This window comes from Tribolium madens, unplaced genomic scaffold (assembly GCF_015345945.1).
Source record: "Tribolium madens isolate multiple individuals breed KSU strain unplaced genomic scaffold, Tmad_KSU_1.1 Scaffold_96;HRSCAF=242;Tcas5.2_LG5, whole genome shotgun sequence".
NCBI classification, from domain to species: domain Eukaryota; kingdom Metazoa; phylum Arthropoda; class Insecta; order Coleoptera; family Tenebrionidae; genus Tribolium; species Tribolium madens.
Genome location: NW_025401068.1, coordinates 13081134 through 13100316, shown reverse-complemented (window position 1 = coordinate 13100316; position 19183 = coordinate 13081134). Strand labels below are relative to the sequence as shown.

At 35.2% G+C, this 19183-nt stretch overlaps 3 protein-coding genes across 4 annotated transcripts in view; 1 reads left to right on the top strand and 2 right to left on the bottom strand.

Moving 5' to 3' along the window:
* The window catches only part of LOC123013552 (dedicator of cytokinesis protein 9), a 32355-nt gene extending 21818 nt beyond the window's left edge, over positions 1 to 10537 (bottom strand). Inside the window, exons 1-5 of the mRNA XM_044412130.1 lie at positions 10136 to 10537; positions 5550 to 5666; positions 5033 to 5500; positions 4809 to 4980; positions 2407 to 3121 (exon numbers count right to left, since the gene is read on the bottom strand). Of these exons, the coding sequence (XP_044268065.1) occupies positions 2407 to 3121; positions 4809 to 4980; positions 5033 to 5500; positions 5550 to 5666; positions 10136 to 10234 (1571 nt within the window). The 5' untranslated portion in view covers positions 10235 to 10537. The remainder of the gene's footprint in view (positions 1 to 2406; positions 3122 to 4808; positions 4981 to 5032; positions 5501 to 5549; positions 5667 to 10135) is intronic.
* LOC123013553 (protein phosphatase 1L) lies at positions 9942 to 13820 on the top strand. 2 transcript variants are annotated; one of them, XM_044412132.1, is made up of 2 exons: positions 9942 to 10058; positions 12107 to 13820. In XM_044412132.1, exon 2 carries the CDS (start codon positions 12181 to 12183, stop codon positions 13615 to 13617), a length of 1437 nt encoding a protein of 478 aa, XP_044268067.1. In that variant the 5' UTR covers positions 9942 to 10058; positions 12107 to 12180; the 3' UTR covers positions 13618 to 13820. The 2 variants fall into 2 exon arrangements, with proteins under 2 accessions (XP_044268067.1, XP_044268068.1); XM_044412133.1 differs by lacking the exon at positions 9942 to 10058 and adding an exon at positions 11492 to 12043.
* Positions 13821 to 16792: 2972 nt separating this feature from the next.
* Positions 16793 to 18572, bottom strand: LOC123012786 (cysteine protease ATG4B). Its single transcript, XM_044410920.1, has 6 exons — positions 18341 to 18572; positions 17949 to 18294; positions 17819 to 17898; positions 17633 to 17772; positions 17355 to 17588; positions 16793 to 17298 (listed from the first exon to the last, which is right to left on the bottom strand). Exons 1-6 carry the CDS (start codon positions 18447 to 18449, stop codon positions 17092 to 17094), a joined length of 1116 nt encoding a protein of 371 aa, XP_044266855.1. The 5' UTR covers positions 18450 to 18572; the 3' UTR covers positions 16793 to 17091.
* Between the last annotated feature and the right edge of the window lie 611 nt (positions 18573 to 19183).

Genomic DNA, 19183 nt, shown 5'->3' with positions numbered 1-19183 from the left:
GCTATAGGTGGCCATGAAATAAATTAATTTTTGAAACGTCATTATTTTATTCGTAAAAATGAATTCCGAAGGTGTCGAAGACGTTTTGCAATGTACAGGGTGCTGCATTTTGGATATCCGAATAGGGAATCTCCGAAACTAAGAGGTTTAGCCAAAAACGAGTGATACATTCTGGGGCTCATTTTTTGAGAAAATAATATTGATTAAAACCGCATCCCGCTATCGTCTTTTGTTTTCGACTTATAGACAAACGTTGACATTTTGGCGAAATCTAAAAAAATTATGTCTTGGTTATTATAGATACGGATTTGAAATAAAGACATTGTACAGGCACTTTTTTACGAGGAATTTAATAATGTAGTTAACAATTTTTTTCAGTTATTAGTTTAGCCGTAATAAGATAAACATGTATTTTTTAAATGGAAATGATAGGCGGCTATGGCAATTTTGAAAAGCTTATTTTTTTCTGATCTAAAAAATATATATTTGTAACAAAATATTTTTTTATAACTATACTTAAAAAGTGAAATACATACTTTGTGTGATAATAGTTGGCCATGGAAAAACTATTTCACTCCAAATGTGTAAAAAATAATCAATAAGAGTTTTGTGAACTGTAAAATAGATGAAAAAATAGATAAAATTATAAAGATTTAAAAAATACGATACGGTAGAAGCATTGAACAAAAATCCGAGCGCCTCAGAACAAAATTATAACATATTTTTAAAAAATCCAAAAATAGGAAAAACAAATGTGTCAACAGTCAACACAATTAGAAAAAACATTTTTTTGATGATCTAATGGAGGTAGGATAACGTTTCACATAGATGGAATTTGGGTATTTGAATAGAAATATCGATATTTTTGTGTCATATAAAATACATTTTATTGAAGAATTAAAGCGGCTTTTTTTWKKAKKKRRRWWMMWWRKKRWYAAGTTGCAATGGTAATGTTAMCTTGTTTAAAAACAAAGAAATGTTATTAGTCGACAATAAGTTGATTTACAATTTATTTTGCATCTTTTTCATCACTTAGTACTTAGAAAACTCTTTCATTAGTGACACTGGTTGAATATAATATAGTTTAAATCCTTTTAGTTGAAGATGCAACATTTTTTCATGACCAACTGCGAACAAAAATCAAAGATAATTTTTTGCTAAAAATGTTTTATAAAAATTTGTTATGAAAATATATTTTTTAGATAAGAAAAAAACAAGCTTTTTAAAAATGACATAGCCATTGCCATTAAAAAAATACAAGTTTATTTTATGACGGCTAAACAAACAACTGAAAAAAATTGTTAACTACATTATTAAATTCTACGTAAAAAAGTGCCTATATAATGTCTTTATTTCAAATCTGTGTATTCTATAATAACGAAGATATGAATTTTTTAAGATTTCGCTAAAATGTCAATTTTTGTCTATAAGTCGAAAACAAAAGACGATAGCGGGATGCGGTTTTAACCAATATTATTTTCTCAAAAAATGACCCTCAGAATGTATTACTCGTTTTTGGCTAAACCTCTTAGTTTCGGAAATTCCCTATTCGGACATCCAAAATGCAGCACCCTGTACATACGTTTTTAGAAATACGGACCTTGGCGGTAAATAAGATAAACAATTTACTCCCTGTGAGATCACGCCAAAATTGTTCAGTAAGTTGACGGCAAAATCTACTTAATCCCAACAGTTTTAAAAGTAGCAGTAAGTACCTTTTGTTAATTTTTTGCGATGATTAATTAAACCAAATAGCAAAAATTTCGTATTTGAATAATTTCATAACGGTAAGGTCGCCAACATTATAAGACTAAATTTCCCTCTTTTTAGTATAATTTTGATAGCACTGTTTTTGTTCAGTACAATGTAGAAAAAAAATACAGGGTGATTCACGAGGAATAATGAGCCTGACCAAATTCTCGATGCAACCACCATTACACTTTCACAAGTTGCTTTGCGACACTTTTAAAAAAATTATAATTTGAATCCATGATGCCTATTATTATCATCCATCATCGTCATTGTCATTTTTGACAAACGTAACAAATTTATTATAAAATGAGCAAAATGTGAACTTATTCCAATGATGAGAAGACTTACGGAGAATGTTTGATGTCCAATGATATCCAATGATATCTTCTGACACGATCAGGTTAGTTTTAAATTAATGTTAAATTATCAAAGAGAAGGGTACCACTGGATGAAGCTTGAATGGGTGCCTTCCGTAAATACTTCTGTTTTTCATTATTTTAATGTCAAAACTGATAAATTGTAAGTGTGCTCGCTATGATTTCATATTTATTGCAAAACAATTTTCAAATCTACCTGACCTATGAAAATGTAATGTTGGTTGCATCGAGAATTTGGTCAGGCTCATTATTCCCCGTGAATATAAAATATTGTTACCTAAACAAGGGTCTGACGGCCCACGCGAAAGGCATCCGGTAATTCCCCAGTCTTTGACAACACGTCGCGATACTCTTGTAAGCCTTCAAACTAATTTTGGGATCCTTATTCGCCTTGACGTATGCTTCGGAACTCTGACAGATCCCCCCTTGAAGCACTTTTTCAATCCTTACCACCAAAAAAATATCCGGATGCGGATTCGTGATACTCATTAACGCTTGTCGCGGAAAAAACAACCACTCCTGCGACAACCCTTGCGGTAACTCCAATTTAACGTCCGTTTCATTGCCACTAAACATTGTTTTTCTAATGCACGCACTATTCACGTCGAAATGGAAATTCTCCGTCAATTTTCTCGAATTTTTGGCATCAAATAGGCACAAAGTGGTGTGGTATGGCTCCACTTGGCACAAATTGTCTTTTTCATCAACGGCTTGTAAACGAAATTTGATGCTCTCGCATTTGAGGAAGACTCGATGGCCGAACACTTCTTTGAACGGTTCCACTTGGCCCTGACTAGAATTGGGAGACTTTAAGTTGGCGGCGAGCTGGGGGTAGAGAGGGAAGAGCTTATTGCGGTTCTCTTTACGCGAGAATGCGATGCTAACGTCGGTCTCGCGGGCGTATTTGATCAGTTGGGGGTTCATGCTCTGTTCCAGGCCTTTGAGGGTGCCGTAGGGCTGCACTTGGGGCGAAGCTGGGGGCGTACTGCGATCTAAATATAAACAAAAATCATTGAAAACCAATCACTTTGTACCATCGCAGTCCAAAAATACTACCACAGTAACATTTTAGCGCTCAAAAACTGTTACAATACAGGGTGCGCCAAAACTCGCGCCCCAGAGAAAAATTTCAAGAACATGGAAGAAATGTTAAAAAATTCTACCTATAAAAATTTCGAAGTTATGAGAGTTTAAATTTTGCACTTTGAGTCTTTTTATTTCTGTTGGAAAATTAATTTTCCAATTTTTTACTAAAGGCTATTAGAAGAGAAAACAAGGAAGCTATATCCTAAATTGTAACTCTGTTTAATGTTATTTGTGGCTTTTATTGGCAAAATTTTTGTATCTTTACTAAATAACTATAAAAAAAACATATACAAGACCATCAGTATCATTAAATAGACTTAAAAAAGTGTCAAATGTCAACCCGTAATAAACAATTTAAAGTAGATTTTACTATTCTAGGGTTATAATTTCTATAATTTCTGAGAAAACTTCAAAAAAGCTTTAAACCGAAACTAAAACATATTAAAAAAAAAAACATTTTCATAGCAGTTCACAAATTTTATCTTTTTTTTTTTTATTTTGTAAATTGCGGCAAAACTACACCTCTGACGTATAATATTTTGACGTAATCTTATGTAAAATGTCCCGAGGAATCGATTGGTGTCGAGAAAACTGCAAAATTCGCAATAATTTACAACTTATAGACGAATGCATATTTTCAATATTTTTGATTTTAGCAGCAATTTTCTCGGTAACTATGTATAGTAGGACAATGATCTTTTTTAATACGATAGAAAATTAAATTTGCTTTCTAACGGTACCAAACAAAAAATCCTCGCGTCAATAATTCCGGAGTTATTAGCAATAAACGCTCCGGGTACATACAAAAATTTCGTCAAAAATCGAAAAAATTTAAAACCATCAAATTGAACCATATAACATTTTTTCCATTTCTACAGATCCTAATGATTCAAAAAAGTTTATAAAACAATATTGAGTCAAGTTTGAAAACAAGAACTATTTATATAGAGCGTTTCAAAATGATTGACATCTCGGTAAATTATGTAAATTCACATTTAAGGTGGTAACATTTGTACTTTGACAGTTCTATGTTGTTCATTTTTGTACGATTGTACTGAATTTGAAGATACGTCAATTTCACAATTTGTGACATTTGTCGTTTTTGTGCTTTTTCTCTCCTATTTCTTTTTTGTTCTTCGTTTTTTTCCACATTCATTTTGGACAATGGTTATGGTATTTTTCCAGACAGAATTCAACGGAAATGTCATTTTTATGACGTATCGCGATCTAAAGAATGCATTAGTAACTTTTTTGGAACTAAAAATTTAGCGAGATGTCGATTATTATGAAACGTTCTAAATAAATATTTTTGCTGTTTGTGTGCTTTTAATTTAGGAAATGTCCCATGTATACATACAAAAAAGTGTGTAAAGTAAAATTTACATTTTGGAAGTGTCTGTAGTAACATACTGTACCACTGCGGACATAAAAATGGGATCATAAGATTATTCTGTTGACATTACATGTGAAACGGCCCTTAGATAGTAACCTCACTTTGAAGTAGTTGTCAGTGATTTTGACGTTTTGAAACGTCAAATTTGACGTTAAAGCCTACTTCACACTGAATTTTCAGAAAATGTTAAAAAAATGTACCTCGTTCTAGCGAAGCAGCGCGTTTTTCCTCCTGAAGTTTGTTCTGTTGAAGAACAGAACTGAGCTTACAGAGCCAATCTTTAAAGTCGGCTTCATTTTCAGCTGCCAATAGGTAGGACTTGTGGCCGGCGGTCATTCGCAGTTCGAAACAAAACCGTCCTCGTTTCGGATTCTATAACATTTTATTATTTAATTAAACTTGTTTATAAATTTTGTAAACCAACCTTAACAACATCCGTACAGAAATCCATAACAATAGTGACCTTTGCCTCGCCTTTCTTCTCATCTTTGTACAACTCCAACATGTAGGTACCATCAACTTCCTGTCGCAACGAACAGTACCTCCGTTTGAAACTCTTCGATCCGATGTTAACAAAAGTTCTTTCAGAGCCAACCTCTGGACCCTTCATCAAATACCCCTCTTTCGTTATACTGTCAATTCTTGGCTTAACACCATCCTCAGCATCTATATCAATATCGATCTCGTAATTTTCCTCCTTGTATACCACGTTGGGTATTTTCGGGAGATCAGCGTAACTCCCGGAATAAGCATTATATTTATAATGAATCAAGTTCCAATTAGATGAATAGCTCGCAATACACTGTTTTGTGAAGAGATTGCAATTCTGCGTTTCCTCACTCGAGGGAAATGTTTGATACAAAGTTCGGTACCTCCTCGGTAGAACAACTTCCTGAAAACTCACTCTTGAGACAAAAACAACAACAACAACTCAAACTCACGGAGATATCATCAGGAGGGTAGAGCAAAAGTTCACGTTGCGGGTCATTCTGAAGCACAGTCTTGTTCTTGAGAAGAAAATTCTCAAAATCGAGAGGCTCAACAAGTTGCGGTTTACTCTGAAGCAACAGAAAGAAACAATCAAACAGATGTAAGAACTTTAATACAACGTTTCGACAGCATCATCATAAAAATATTCATCACTCGATTCGTCTTTTACACTTTCTTCGCGCTCAAAACTAGACTCGTATTTTATATTTTGCTCGGATTCGCTTTCCCCCGATTCCTCGAAACCACCTTCAAAACTCGGCGAAAACAACGGCACCAATTCTTTACCGCTCTCTCTATCAAACTCTTCTTCCTCAGAAGTGAAACTTTCAGAAGAAAATTTCGCCAAAAAAGTCAACTCTTCCTTCGAATCCAGTGCTTGTAAATCGACAACATAGTTAAGTTTGTCCATCCAAGTGACCACTTTGTCACAAATATCGATCACTGTTCTCTTGTAAACGTTTCGAGTTGACCTATTGGCGATTTTTATAACTTTCTTGCGCTCTAACCAATTCAGAATTTCATCGGACATGATCATTTCCTTGAAATTTAACATAAAGAGTGGTTCGGTTTCAAAATGTTGCACAATGGTGTCCACAGTTTCACCAATTTGACAATCCAACCATTTCCTCGCATTTGAATTATCCTTGCACTTGCACTTTTTCTTCGGTTTTGCTTTCTTGCGATCGAGAGAATCAAAGTAGGCTCGTGCATTTGGCACTTCTAAATCATTTCCTTCACTGTTTAGAATCCTTTGAAACCGCTCCAATTGCTCGGCGGAGTACACATTTTGGTAACTTTTCCAATTGGCCAAAACTAGGCGTTTGGAAGGTGCTGCGATTTGGGCAATGCGTGGAGAGCAAGAGTCAAATTTTCGACAAAGATTCGAATTAGACACTGGTTGGGGTTTGGGCACTTTGGGTCGAGGGGTGGACAACAAATCCATGTATTCTTTCTGTGACAAACTACTCCGATCTATTAGAGACTTCGATTTGAAATGGTTTGGTTTGCCCGATTTTGGTTTCTCCATTTTTGACACTAGGAGTTTTCGCAAAGGGGCACACTTGGAGTTCTTCACCCCCAAACACGGAGTTGAACAAAATGGGGAAAGCTTAGTGTGAGTCTTGGGAAACAAAAACGTTGAACCCAATTCACTTTGGAGGTAGTTGCTGTCAGAATCCTGCAATTTCGAAAGTTGGCGAATATTTTGTTTTGTGGGTTTAGGAGGGCAAGGTTTAGGGCATCTCCCGCAAGTCCCTTTCCTAGGTTTAACAGTCAAGGGTTTCCTTTCGTCAATTTTCTCGAGATTTGGTGTAGATCTGAGATACGATCTAATTGAGTGTTTGAAATCCGACTCAAGTGTTGGAGTTGAGTGAAATGAGTTTCTTAGACAGTCGTTAGGGCCTTGATGTTGTGATACTGTTTTGGGGCATTTGGGTTTTCTTCCTATCCATATGGGGATTCGAGATGGGGGTGGGTTGATACTTGGTTTTGTTCTTTTGATAATTTCTACTCTGATTGGCAATTTGCTATCGGTGATTTCGAGACATCTATCTTTACTTTTACGAGACATTGTTACAAAAAGGAATGAAGATAAATATACAAACACTTAAATTTAACGAAGACATGATTTAGACAGACTGCACCAACGACATGCTTCAATTTTGTGACACTGGAAATGTCAACTGTTTTTATTTCGATCAAGAAATTTTTATATTTGCATTATTTAATTTCATAAATTATTAAACACTGGCTCATGAATGGTGTGAAACAATATCTTTGTGAGAACTTAAATACAAAAAACGTAATTCCAATTCTACAACTTTCGATTTTGCGCATCCTTGTATTTTTTATCAATCAAATTACGGAATCGCTGAATAATTTCACGTCAAATGACCTTCATGCAAAACAAATATTTAGAAGATCTAAAAAAAATACTTATGTCATGTAAGGCAACCAAGGTAAACTGATTAGTCATTTGTATGAGCTATTTTACAACCTAATGGTATGCTCTAATTGTAAATTTTCGTGAAATTGGTCATAAATTATATTTGCGAGCAAATAGTTTTTCACAAAATGACTATAACTCGTTTCAAATTAATACGACTGACATTCCTGAAGCGTTTCAATGGGGATAAAAAGGGAGAGTGAAAATTGGTCCGATTGGTTGTAGGTATAACAATAAATTTGTGGGAGGGGTAAATTTGACAGATTTGACTACAAAGGACTGTCAACATTAATTTGAAGCGATATTTATTCCACATCACCAAAAATATTTTTTTTTAATTTGACAACTTTAATTATCCTAACAAAACTGTAATAGGTGCATTTTACATGAGCTATTATTTTAAAATAAAAAATACGTGGAAAAATATTTACTTGTGTGACAAGTTAGTATATATCTTTTTTACAAGAAAAAAAATTTGCCGCACGAGCGAAGTGAGTACGCAAATTCGCCCAGTACAAAAAGATACTTTACTAACGAGTTGCATACAAAAAATTTTTCACGTCCGCAATAAAAATCTTCAAACTATCTACTTCAAAAACAGCTTTTAATTTTGAAACATTGATATTAAATATACAAAGTGGTTATAAATGATTTTCAACTAGCCAGCTATGAATTTTCCATGTAAAACAAAAAATGCCGCTTTACGAAAATAAGGGTACCTACTTGTTTTAACTCAAAATTAAAAAATCACTATTTACTAAGCGTCCACTTCGAAAATAGACTACAATTATAAACTTGTTTTCTTCTAAAGTATACATTATTATCAATTATTATGGGAAATTAGTTGAAACAATAAAAGTTCAATTAACAACATTATTATTAACTAATAAGTGGCACTAATGACAGAACTAGAGCTTTCAAAAAAAGTAGAGCGGCACAAATAAAGTTATATGCAAAAAAAAATCCAAAGCTGGCTTAGATGAAAACCATTTATAACCACTCTGTACAATTAACTAATACAAAGAACTCAAATAAGAACTAAAATGCAAAATAAAAGTGTTTTAATTTTTGACAAATGTTAAGTGCTTTTTTGACAGACGTAAAAAAATACATTTTTAGTTAGTTTAATGGCGTTTTTTGTAAAAAGTGGCTGTAAATGATTGCAAACCTATTGGCAACACTGAATTTCTTCTTCTTCTGCCAACGACTGCCCATCAGAGTCAAAATCAACGACAATTTCAAATAAAAGTGTGATTTAAATTTGGTAGTCTACAGGTGTCTCAAAATTCGCGCACTTCCTTGAAATGGAGTAATTGGGTGGTCCCCCAGAGTACTAAAAAAATGTTAAAAAAAATTAAAAAAATTCTATCTATAAAAATTTTGAAGTTATAAGAGTTTAAATGTTGCACTTTGACACTTTTTTATTTCTGTTGAAAAAATAATTTTCCAACTCTGTTTAATGTTATTTGTGGCTTTTATTGGCACGTTTACTAGATAATTGTAAAAAAACATCTACAAGATTATAAGTATCATTAAATAGACATAAAAAAAAAATGTCAAACGTCAAAAAAATATGTCAAAATTTTTTGACAGATAGAATTTTTTAAATATTTTTTCAGTACTCTGGGGGACCCAATTACCCATTTTCAAGGAAGTGCGCGAATTTTGAGACAGCCTGTAGGTTGCTAAATCAACATTTCATATTTGTTGTCCACTTGCCAGTAAGAATAACATTTATGTTCACTCGGTATATTAAAATTTATCATTGCAAACATAAATTATACAACTAGACTTTAATGACAAAGTTTAATGTCGTGCCTGATTAGCATATAATTCATTTTCTCCTTTCATAAACGATGATAATGATAAAAACAGTTGTTTTTGATCCTTAGTGTTCATAATTAACAGCATTTCCTTGTGAAAAAGTGACGATTATTTTATTATTTAGCAGTTTATGAACGGGAAAGTCGTAGAGATCCTCATTTAAATTCAACGATGGTCCCCATCCATGTCGCCGCCACTGCGTCCTAAATTCCTTTTGTTGACCCACTGATAACACCCCACTACCGTGTCGCATACCTATTTAAACACAAACAAGAAAAAAGGAAACGGAAACGCTGATAAAAACTAAACCACTCCGTCAATTCAGACGGGTGCAAAGTTCGTTAACATTTTTTCATATCTCTATCGATTTTCCTGCAAACCGGAAAAACTCCACTATTGGTCGAGCATTTTATCTAATTTATTCCATAATGAAAATCACTCGATCGAGTAGGCGAGATTACACGCCCCGATTAGCCCAAAACAATCGCTAATCAAACGTAAAAATCCAGCCCACTGGGATGCGTCAATTTTGACGTTTATATTCGCGGGTTTTTGCATGTGACGTCCCTTTCCCGGCCCAAAGTGGGCGTAACACAAATTGCACAATTATATAATAATAATGATATAAATGATATAGAGGCGTGATAAATCATGAGATTGTTTCAGTCGATGGCAACGGTCAGTTTCAAATGTATGTACGAAACAAATAAGGTGTGCTGTGCTTCCCAAACAAACAATAATTCGATTGTTTTTTTTTTCCCAACTTACAAGCTCTGTGTTTTCCTTGACGACTTGCGAGACGGTTTCCCTCAGCTGGGCAGCCGTTCCCGGTTTTCCTAGCCCCTTTGCGAATTTTCTTTCACTCATCTTTCTTTATGAAGACACTCGAGACAATTCGCGCTAATATTTACAACATCCATCTCGCGTTTTCATCGACCGATCGCGGTAGGCATAGTAATAAACTGACAGAAAAACCTGTTGTAGTGTCAAATGAAAGTTACCAGACCGGCCCGAGGCAACTGCGATGCAAAAAACCGATACGCTAAATGCATTCTTTACGCGATTTCTTGCATTCTTCGCATTACGGAGGGGAAAATCGGTGCGAAATCGAGGACTAATAAAAATAAGAGCGAATTGACATACTGACAATTCGAATGTCAAAATGTCAAACTTTAATGTCAGTTCGAAGGTGGTTAAGGGTACGGCGAACTAGGACGCGACGTCTGCTGTAAATTTGTGCGTCGTATGGAAATTTTCACAAAAATTGTGCACAAGGACGGCTGTAAAAAGATAATTCGGTGGTTTTCCGACTGTTATTCCGGGTCGGAAGTTACAACAACATAGGCGTGCGTCACTCAAGGGAAAAGGGCGACTGCATCCCTTTATTTTTATTTTTAGCTTTAAAAAACATATATTCTGTTTCAAAACTTTAATATCTGTGCAAAATTATATCTAGGATTTTTTTCTCTAAACCAACTAATCCAGTAACGTAGGTATTTTTACACAAAGTGATCCAGAAAGACTGTTTCAAGATTGCCAACAAAACAGTCATTCTGTTTCTTAGTTTTGATACAAACTTGTGTCACCCTGTCACCTGTTTAACAGCATTAAATAAGCAATAAAAACAGAACAAAAAGAATTTTAATTAACGCAAGGCAAATTGTAAATAAAATTTTATTAGTTTACATAATTTCATTTCTTTTATTTTATTTTTGTTTTAATTGCTTACATACCAATTTTTTAAGTACACTTTGTAGTTGTTATAAATTTAAAAACAGTAAGCAACTTTATCCCATTATGAAATGTTTCTTTGTTCAAACCGTTCTGTCATCAAAGTTTATGCATTTGAAAATTGGTAAGAATTTTTGAGACTATAACAAAAACTATTACAAAAAAAACTTTAGAAAAGATAACGATTTATCTTTTTTATTGTTTTATTAAACAAATATTTACAGATTTGTCAACAAGAAATTACCATCTATTGTTTTTATTGTTTTATTATACAAATATCTACAGATTTGTCAACAAGAAATTACCACCTAGGACTTTGAACTTTTAAGAAAATTACGTTTTTCATGTTGTTTGAAACTACCATTTTCAGAAGTAATTTTGAATGCTTAAGGTTGGTTACCCCTTGTAGTTGACGGTTGACGTTTTCTGTCAACTATCAATTGAATTATCCATACAAGCTGAAAGGTGACAACCTAAATTTTGACACTGATTACGTTACGATATCTTTTGTTTGTCAGTAAAAACCAACCTAACAAAATTTATGGAAACCTATTCACGAATATCCCTAAATCTTAGGGAGTAATTTCTTCCAGATACGACAATATTAATTATTTTTTCAACCATAATTAAGTTAGCAGCAAATTAAGCAATTACACATAGTCATTGCCAACTATGACGCTAAATTAAAAAAAAAACCTACTGAGCTAGAATAAATTCTCTAGATGCCCACAGCAAAAACTGTCGCGCACGCCTATGACCGGACGTTGGGTTTAACATCAGCTGGATCGTAACTTTAGCCACCAATTTTGAAAATTAACTCAAGGTCGTAGGTTAACAAGCAAATTTCCAAGGCCGAAAATCATAAAAATGTGTCGAAAGTGGCATTAAAACAGTAAAAATTTAATGTAAAAATCCTCAGTGACGTAGAATTGATGAATTGCGGAAGTAATCGACGCGTGGTGTTCTAAATAAAGGTGCCTAATAATAGCTTTTTGGAAATTTTTATAGAGGACTCGTTTGCGAAAAAAGCGATGGCGAAAGGATAGAAGCCGTTGATTTATCGAAAAAGCCGTTAAAATAGAATGGAAGACGAATTAGACGACAAAATCCTTTACCAAACATACGTGTCCCACATGAAACTCATGTCTCGGATAGCGTGGGGCGTCCCTCTAAACATCTCCCCGTTAGCGTACACCTCGCACGTATGGAGACTCCTCAAAGTGTACATGTTGAAGCCGGAAATACTCATTTTCGGCACGATAGTCCTGTTCATGTTAATGTATATGCAAGCACTCGATGTATGGAGTCGTAATTTGCTAGGGCGTCTGCAGTACACCATCAACCGGGGCCCCAGAACCGCCCCCGACAAGCTCAGCCTCTTCACCGGGGGCGACTTGGACAAGGCCAGTTGGGAGCTCAAAATCGGCCCTTACGCCGCCTACGCCGTCCAGGGCCGGCGCCCCAAAATGGAGGACCGCTTCGTCATCAACGACAACATCAACAACACGGGCGTGGCCCTCTTCGCGGTCTTCGACGGCCACGGGGGCGAATTCGCCGCCAACTACGCCAAAGAGAAGCTCATCCAAAGTCTCTACAGTCGAGTGGTCGAAATCAAAGACATGATCGCGGGGAAGACGGTGAAAACGTGCGACGAAGAAGACCAACCCGAGAAAAAGGACCCGGAAAAGCCCTCCACTCCCAGTCTTGCCGAGCGCCGGAAAAGCTTCCGGAAAACCAGCTCCACCACCGATGAATGCATCAAAGGTGCCAAAGAAATCACAGACACTGAACTACTCTCAAAGCTAGATAATATAGCACGACCTATAACCCGGGAGGTGCGCCCCTCGTCGCGCCCCCAATCCTTCAAAAAAGTCCCCTCGACGAGCTACTTCGACAAGGCGGGAACTGTCAACTATGGGAAACTCCTCACCGACGAGGTGTTAGCCGCCGATCAACGCCTCCTCGAAACCGCCAAGAAAAGCATGGACGTAGCTGGAACCACCGCTCTGATCGCCATCCTCGAAGGCGCGAAACTCATCGTGGCCAACGTGGGGGATTCCCGGGGGGTGATGTGTGACAACAAGGGCAATGTCATCCCCTTGTCTTTCGACCACAAGCCCCAGCAGATGCGCGAGAGGAAACGCATCAAAGAGGCTGGCGGTTTCGTTACTTTCAACGGCGTCTGGAGAGTGGCCGGCATCTTAGCCACTTCCAGAGCGCTCGGGGATTACCCGCTCAAAGACAAAAAGTTGGTCATTGCCGACCCGGATATTCTCACGTTCGATCTAAACGACCACAAACCGATGTTTGTGATTTTGGCTTCCGATGGCTTGTGGGACACTTTCTCGAACGAAGAAGCGATCAATTTTATCAAGGAACGACTGAACGAACCCGATTATGGTGCTAAAAGCTTGACTTTACAGTCGTATTATCGCGGTTCTTTGGATAACATCACTGTCATTGTGATTAACTTCAGAGATAACGCCTTTAGCTTCCACAGTACGGAGAAGAGCGCTTAGGAAGAGGCTCGGTTTTGCTCAAATTAGTTGAGATTTGTACCTGAGGTTTAGTCTAGGTCATTTTGTGTTGATTTTACTGATTCCTGAAGTCTCTTGAATCGATTACGTGTTGTTTAAGTTTCAAAGAACTACAATTACTCAATAATGGCTGTAAGGTTTGTTGATTATTTCTCTCGATGTATACAATAAACGAATTAAAACGACGTTTTCTCTTTATTTCAAGTGGCAGCGGTACATTTTTAATAAGCCCTGCATTTAATCAACCCGTTTTGTTTATTAGAGTGGGGCAAAAGCTACAAGTACACAACTTAGAGGGGACGCGGAGCAGTGGTGTCCTTTCCGAAATATTGCGATAATAAAGCGTATCTACACGCCACTCTTTTTTGTGCGTTTTAGTCATCTCCAGGTGTGCACTCTTAGCTTTTACCCCACTCTACACATTGTTTAAACAAGAATTGATTAAATGTGGGATTATTCATCCCCTCCACTGAAACGTTACAAAACACAGACCCACAATTTAATAGTGAAAAATATTTAAGCTTTACATACAGGGTGTTCGTTTTTCGAGCTCCACCATGGGGATCTCAGTTATTATAAGAGGTACGAGGTCTGTTAAATTAGGGCAAAGTTGCGCATTTTTATGTTGAACAATAATCTGAAAGAAAATTTAATGTGTCATTATTAGTTTTTGAATTATTGGAAAAAAAAACGTAAATTTGTAATTTTCGTTTTTATTTTTTCAAGCGAAAACTAAAAGACCTAGACGTTTTTAACTAGGACATTCTTAAGACACTTTTTTACGAGAAATCTAAATCTGTCATCATAATTTCCAAGGCGCTCTTGATATCAGAGTTACAACACTCATCCTTGGATTTTCTTATGGACGCCATATTAGATTTCTGTATTTTTGAAAAGTCTTTTTGTTCCTGAATACAACGATGTATCACACGATATGATCAAATTTTACATGCTGATCAAAATTAAGAATAAGCATTTTTGCGAAGAGTGCTTTGGAAAAAATGCCAACAATTTCCAGATCTAAATTCAATTGAACTGTCAAAATTTAGTTTGTTAATTAAAATTGCAGGCGTTTTTTCCAAAGCACTCTTTGAAAAAACGCTTTTTCTTAATTTTGATCAGCATGTACAGGGTGCTGCATTTTGGATGTCCGAATAGGGAATCTCCGAAACTATGATGTTTAGCCAAAAACGAGTAATACATTCTGGGGCTCATTTTTTGAGAAAATAATATTGGTTAAAACCGCATCCCGCTATCGTCTTTTGTTTTCGACTTATAGACAAAAATTGACATTTTAGCAAAATCTAAAAAAATTCATATCTTCGTTATTATACTTCTATACACAGATTTGAAATAAAGACATTATACAGGCACTTTTTTACGTAGAATTTAATAATGTAGTTAACAATTTTTTTCAGTTGTTTGTTTAGCCGTAATAAAATAAACTTGTATTTTTTTAAATGGGAATCATAGATGGCTATGTCATTTTTAAAAAGCTTGTTTTTTTTCTTATCTAAAAAATATATATTTGTAACAAATTATTATAACACATTTTTAGCAAAAAATTATCTTTGATTTTTGTTCGCAGTTGGCCATGAAAAAATGTTGCATCTTCGACTAAAAGAATTTAAACTATATTATATTCAACCAGTGTCACTAATGAAAGAGTTTTCTAAGTACTAAGTGATGAAAAAGATGCAAAATAAATTGTAAATCAACTTATTGGCGACTAATAACATTTCTTTGTTTTTAAACAAGCTAACATTACCATTGCTATTTCTAGTGATATATAGAGTGTTGTAAAAAAAAGCCGCTTTAATTCTTCAATAAAATATATTTTATATGACACAAAAATATCGATATTTCTATTCAAATACCCAAATTCCATCTATGTGAAACGTTATCCTACCTCCATTAGATCATCAAAAAAATGTTTTTTCTAATTGTGTTGACTGTTGACACATTTGTTTTTCCTATTTTTGGATTTTTTAAAAATATAATATATATATAAAATGTAATAATTTTGTTCTGAGGCGCTCGGATATTTGTTCAATGCTTCTACCGTATCGTATTTTTTAAATCTTTATAATTTTATCTATTTTTTCATCTATGTTACAGTTCACAAAACTCTTATTTATTATTATTTACACATTTGGAATGAAATAGTTTTTCCATGGCCAACTATTATCACACAAAATATGTATTTCACTTTTTAAGTATAGTTATAAAAAAATATTTTGTTAAAAATATATATTTTTTAGATCAGAAAAAAATAAGCTTTTCAAAATTGCCATAGCCGCCTATGATGCCCATTTAAAAAAATACAAGTTTATCTTATTACGACTAAACTAATAACTGAAAAAAATTGTTAACTACATTATTAAATTCCTCGTAAAAAAGTGCCTGTATAATGTCTTTATTTCAAATCCGTATCTTCTATAATAACGAAGATATAAATTTTTTTAGATTTCGCCAAAATGTCAACTTTTGTTTGTAAGTCGAAAACAAAAGACGATAGCGGGATGCGGTTTTAACCAATATTATTTTCTCAAAAAATGAGCCCCAGAATGTATCCAAAATGCAGCACCCTGTACAGTGGCGGTCATTGAAAAGTAATACACGGGATTTTGACACATCCTCTCAAAATTTAAAAAATTGCATAATGTAATTTTTTCTTTGTCGTGATTGTCAGTATCACTGAAAACGTCACATTTGACAAATTGTAGAATGTACAGAAATCTATTATTATTACAAGATTAAGAGACAATGTCCCTCTACGAGTCATCGCAGAAGAAATAAATGTGAACAAAATAACTGTCCTTAAAACAAAGATGAAGATTCTAGTGATATTTTAAACATGACAGTGATTGTCAATTTCAGGGGAACATTTACAACGCCAAATTTTTTTTATTTGTCAAGTGTATTACTTTTCAATGGCCGCGACTGTAAAATTTGATCATATATCATTTGATCATATCGTTGTAATCAAGAACAAAAAGACTTTTCAAAAATACATAAATCAAATATGGCGTCCAAAAGAAAATCCAAAGTTGAGTGTTGACATCAAGAGCGCCTTGCAAAATACAGATTTAGAGTCCTTGTAAAAAAGTGAAGACCTAGACTAAAAAGTTTTCGCTTGAAAAAATAAAAACGAAAATTACAAGTTTCCGTTTTTTTTAATGACACATTAAATTTTCTTTCAAATTATTGTTCAACATAAAAATACGCAACTTTGTCCTAATTTAACCGACCTCGTATGTCTTAGAATAACTAAGATTCCTATGGTGGAGCTCGAAAAAAACACCCTGTATAAGTAAGATCGGCATCCATTTATGTACAGTCGACATTTTTGGCACCGGTAGCGTTAAAAGCATCACGAGTGGCGCCACCTCGATAAATGCACTTTGTACAAAAACAAATTTGAGTAACTATTTACATATTTTTCGGTCAAAATTGTTACAAAATTTCAAACTCGTGCTCCGAGTCGTATTCGCCCGATAGTTCGAAATCGGCTGCTTCCACGGCGTCGTCCAGCGTCGGCTTCCACTGTTTCGGTTTTTCATAAGTGACTTCGAATAACGGCTGTTTTTCAGGTTCGATGAGGTCTTTTTTGATCGCGTGACATAAATCATTAAATTCGGCTTCAGTACTGCAGAAAAAGCACTAAAAGTGTTCCAAATTTAGGACTGTTTGTTTTGGGGGTGCAACAGTTAGTTTACCACAGCTACCGAGGGATCCATGCTGAGTATGTTTATCCTAGAAGCGTATTTACAGTGGTAACTAGAATCCAGTTCGATTTCCTCTTCTGTCTCTTTGTTTTCCACTGAACCGGATTTCTGCGTCGTGTGGGGGTCCAGGTATATTACTTCATCTCCTACATATCCTATGAAATATAACGCCAAGTTGGGCTTGCCCCCAATCACCCCCAAACTCTGTTTGAACTTGAAACATTTCTAAAAAACAACGATAATAGTGTGGAAACAAACTTTTTTCTTACTTTTAATCCACTGGCATAAATGGGATTAATTTCCTGCAGTCCCAATCGCAAAGGCACAATAAGTAGCAGCGGTTTCCAACCCCCACTGCCACATTTCATACTCACACACCCCTCATCCTCTTGACTTAAGCACAACTCTCCTGAAAACCACCCCATCAAAACTGTTCCAAACCCCAACTCACTTACTTATATCACTAATAATAAGTGCGTTATCTAAGGCTATATGAATCGCAATTGAGCTCCAATCATCATACTTCACCAACTTCCTACAAACAAAACATTTAAAAATCCCTAAACCAGCCCCGCCTTTTATTACTTCAAGACTTGCGCCACGGTGTTGGGTCCGAACCACTGCCCCACATCCTTGTTTTCCGACACCCCCATCATGGCAATCTGGTGTATGGAAAAGGGCGCTTGTCTCTTGTCTACAAATTTACTAAGGATTTTGAGATAAGTGGAGTCTTTGGTTTCTGGCTCCCAGATCCAGTCCCGGCCCAGATGGAGTGTCACTAGAGCTTGCGCCAGGACCATCTGGCCGCATCGGAGCATGCAGCCCCATCCCTTGTCGGTGGTGAGGCCGTCGTCGCCCCCGATTGGAACGAAGTTTTTCCGATATGTGAACCAGATTTTTGAAAGAATGTCTTGACGAATTGTTTCTAACTCTAGACAGGTTGTTAGGCCATGACTGGGTCAAGTAAGGGGGCTTACCTTGAAGTGCGTTGTACTTTTTGCCTAGGATATAGACGGGGTCTGACGTGTGGGGGATGTCATCGGGCTCAATGCTCCCATCTAGGTATAATTCGAACATACCGTCCATCGTCACAAGAAGTGATATTCATACATTTAACGCTAAATTGGTAAATCGTAGAGGAAGTTTCAAGAATCACTGTGTTTCACAGTTTGTTTTCATTTTTAATGTCAAATCGCCATGTTTGTGTCAAACAACAGCTGATCTGTCAAATAAACGTCAATTTTTTTGTTTAAATAATTATGTTTACTACAATCACAGATTACGTAATTAAGTTGATTATAATTTAGCCTATTATTTTTATGTTAATTAATTAAATAATTTTACCAAATAATAATAAATTTTTATTAATGTGTATAATTGGTTGCCTATTATGCAAGACATAAAACATTTAATTCTGTGGTACAGTAGAACCTCATTACCAGGGACTTTCTAAATATGCCTTATGTATTTTTAGTTCTAGACAAAATGGTGTTTTAAACCTTGCATTACAGCTATTTGTTAAAGAAGTCTGGTACTTATTACTTATTTTAAAAATAGTGTGTCCTTGTGTCCGGACGGTCATTGGAATGGCTATTGGAATGTTTGAAACGTTACTTCAAATGTAATTTTTTGTCAGAAATAATTTCCATTATCATTCCAATGCTAATAGGCATAATAAAAATGTCCGTTTAAACAATTCGTTGAATTGACAATTTGCAGTTAGTGTTAACGACTTCTGACAATTTTTACAAAAAGATGCGTCTTTTCAGGTTCTTAAAAATTATTACGGATGATAATTATATCAAATAACATTATGTTTC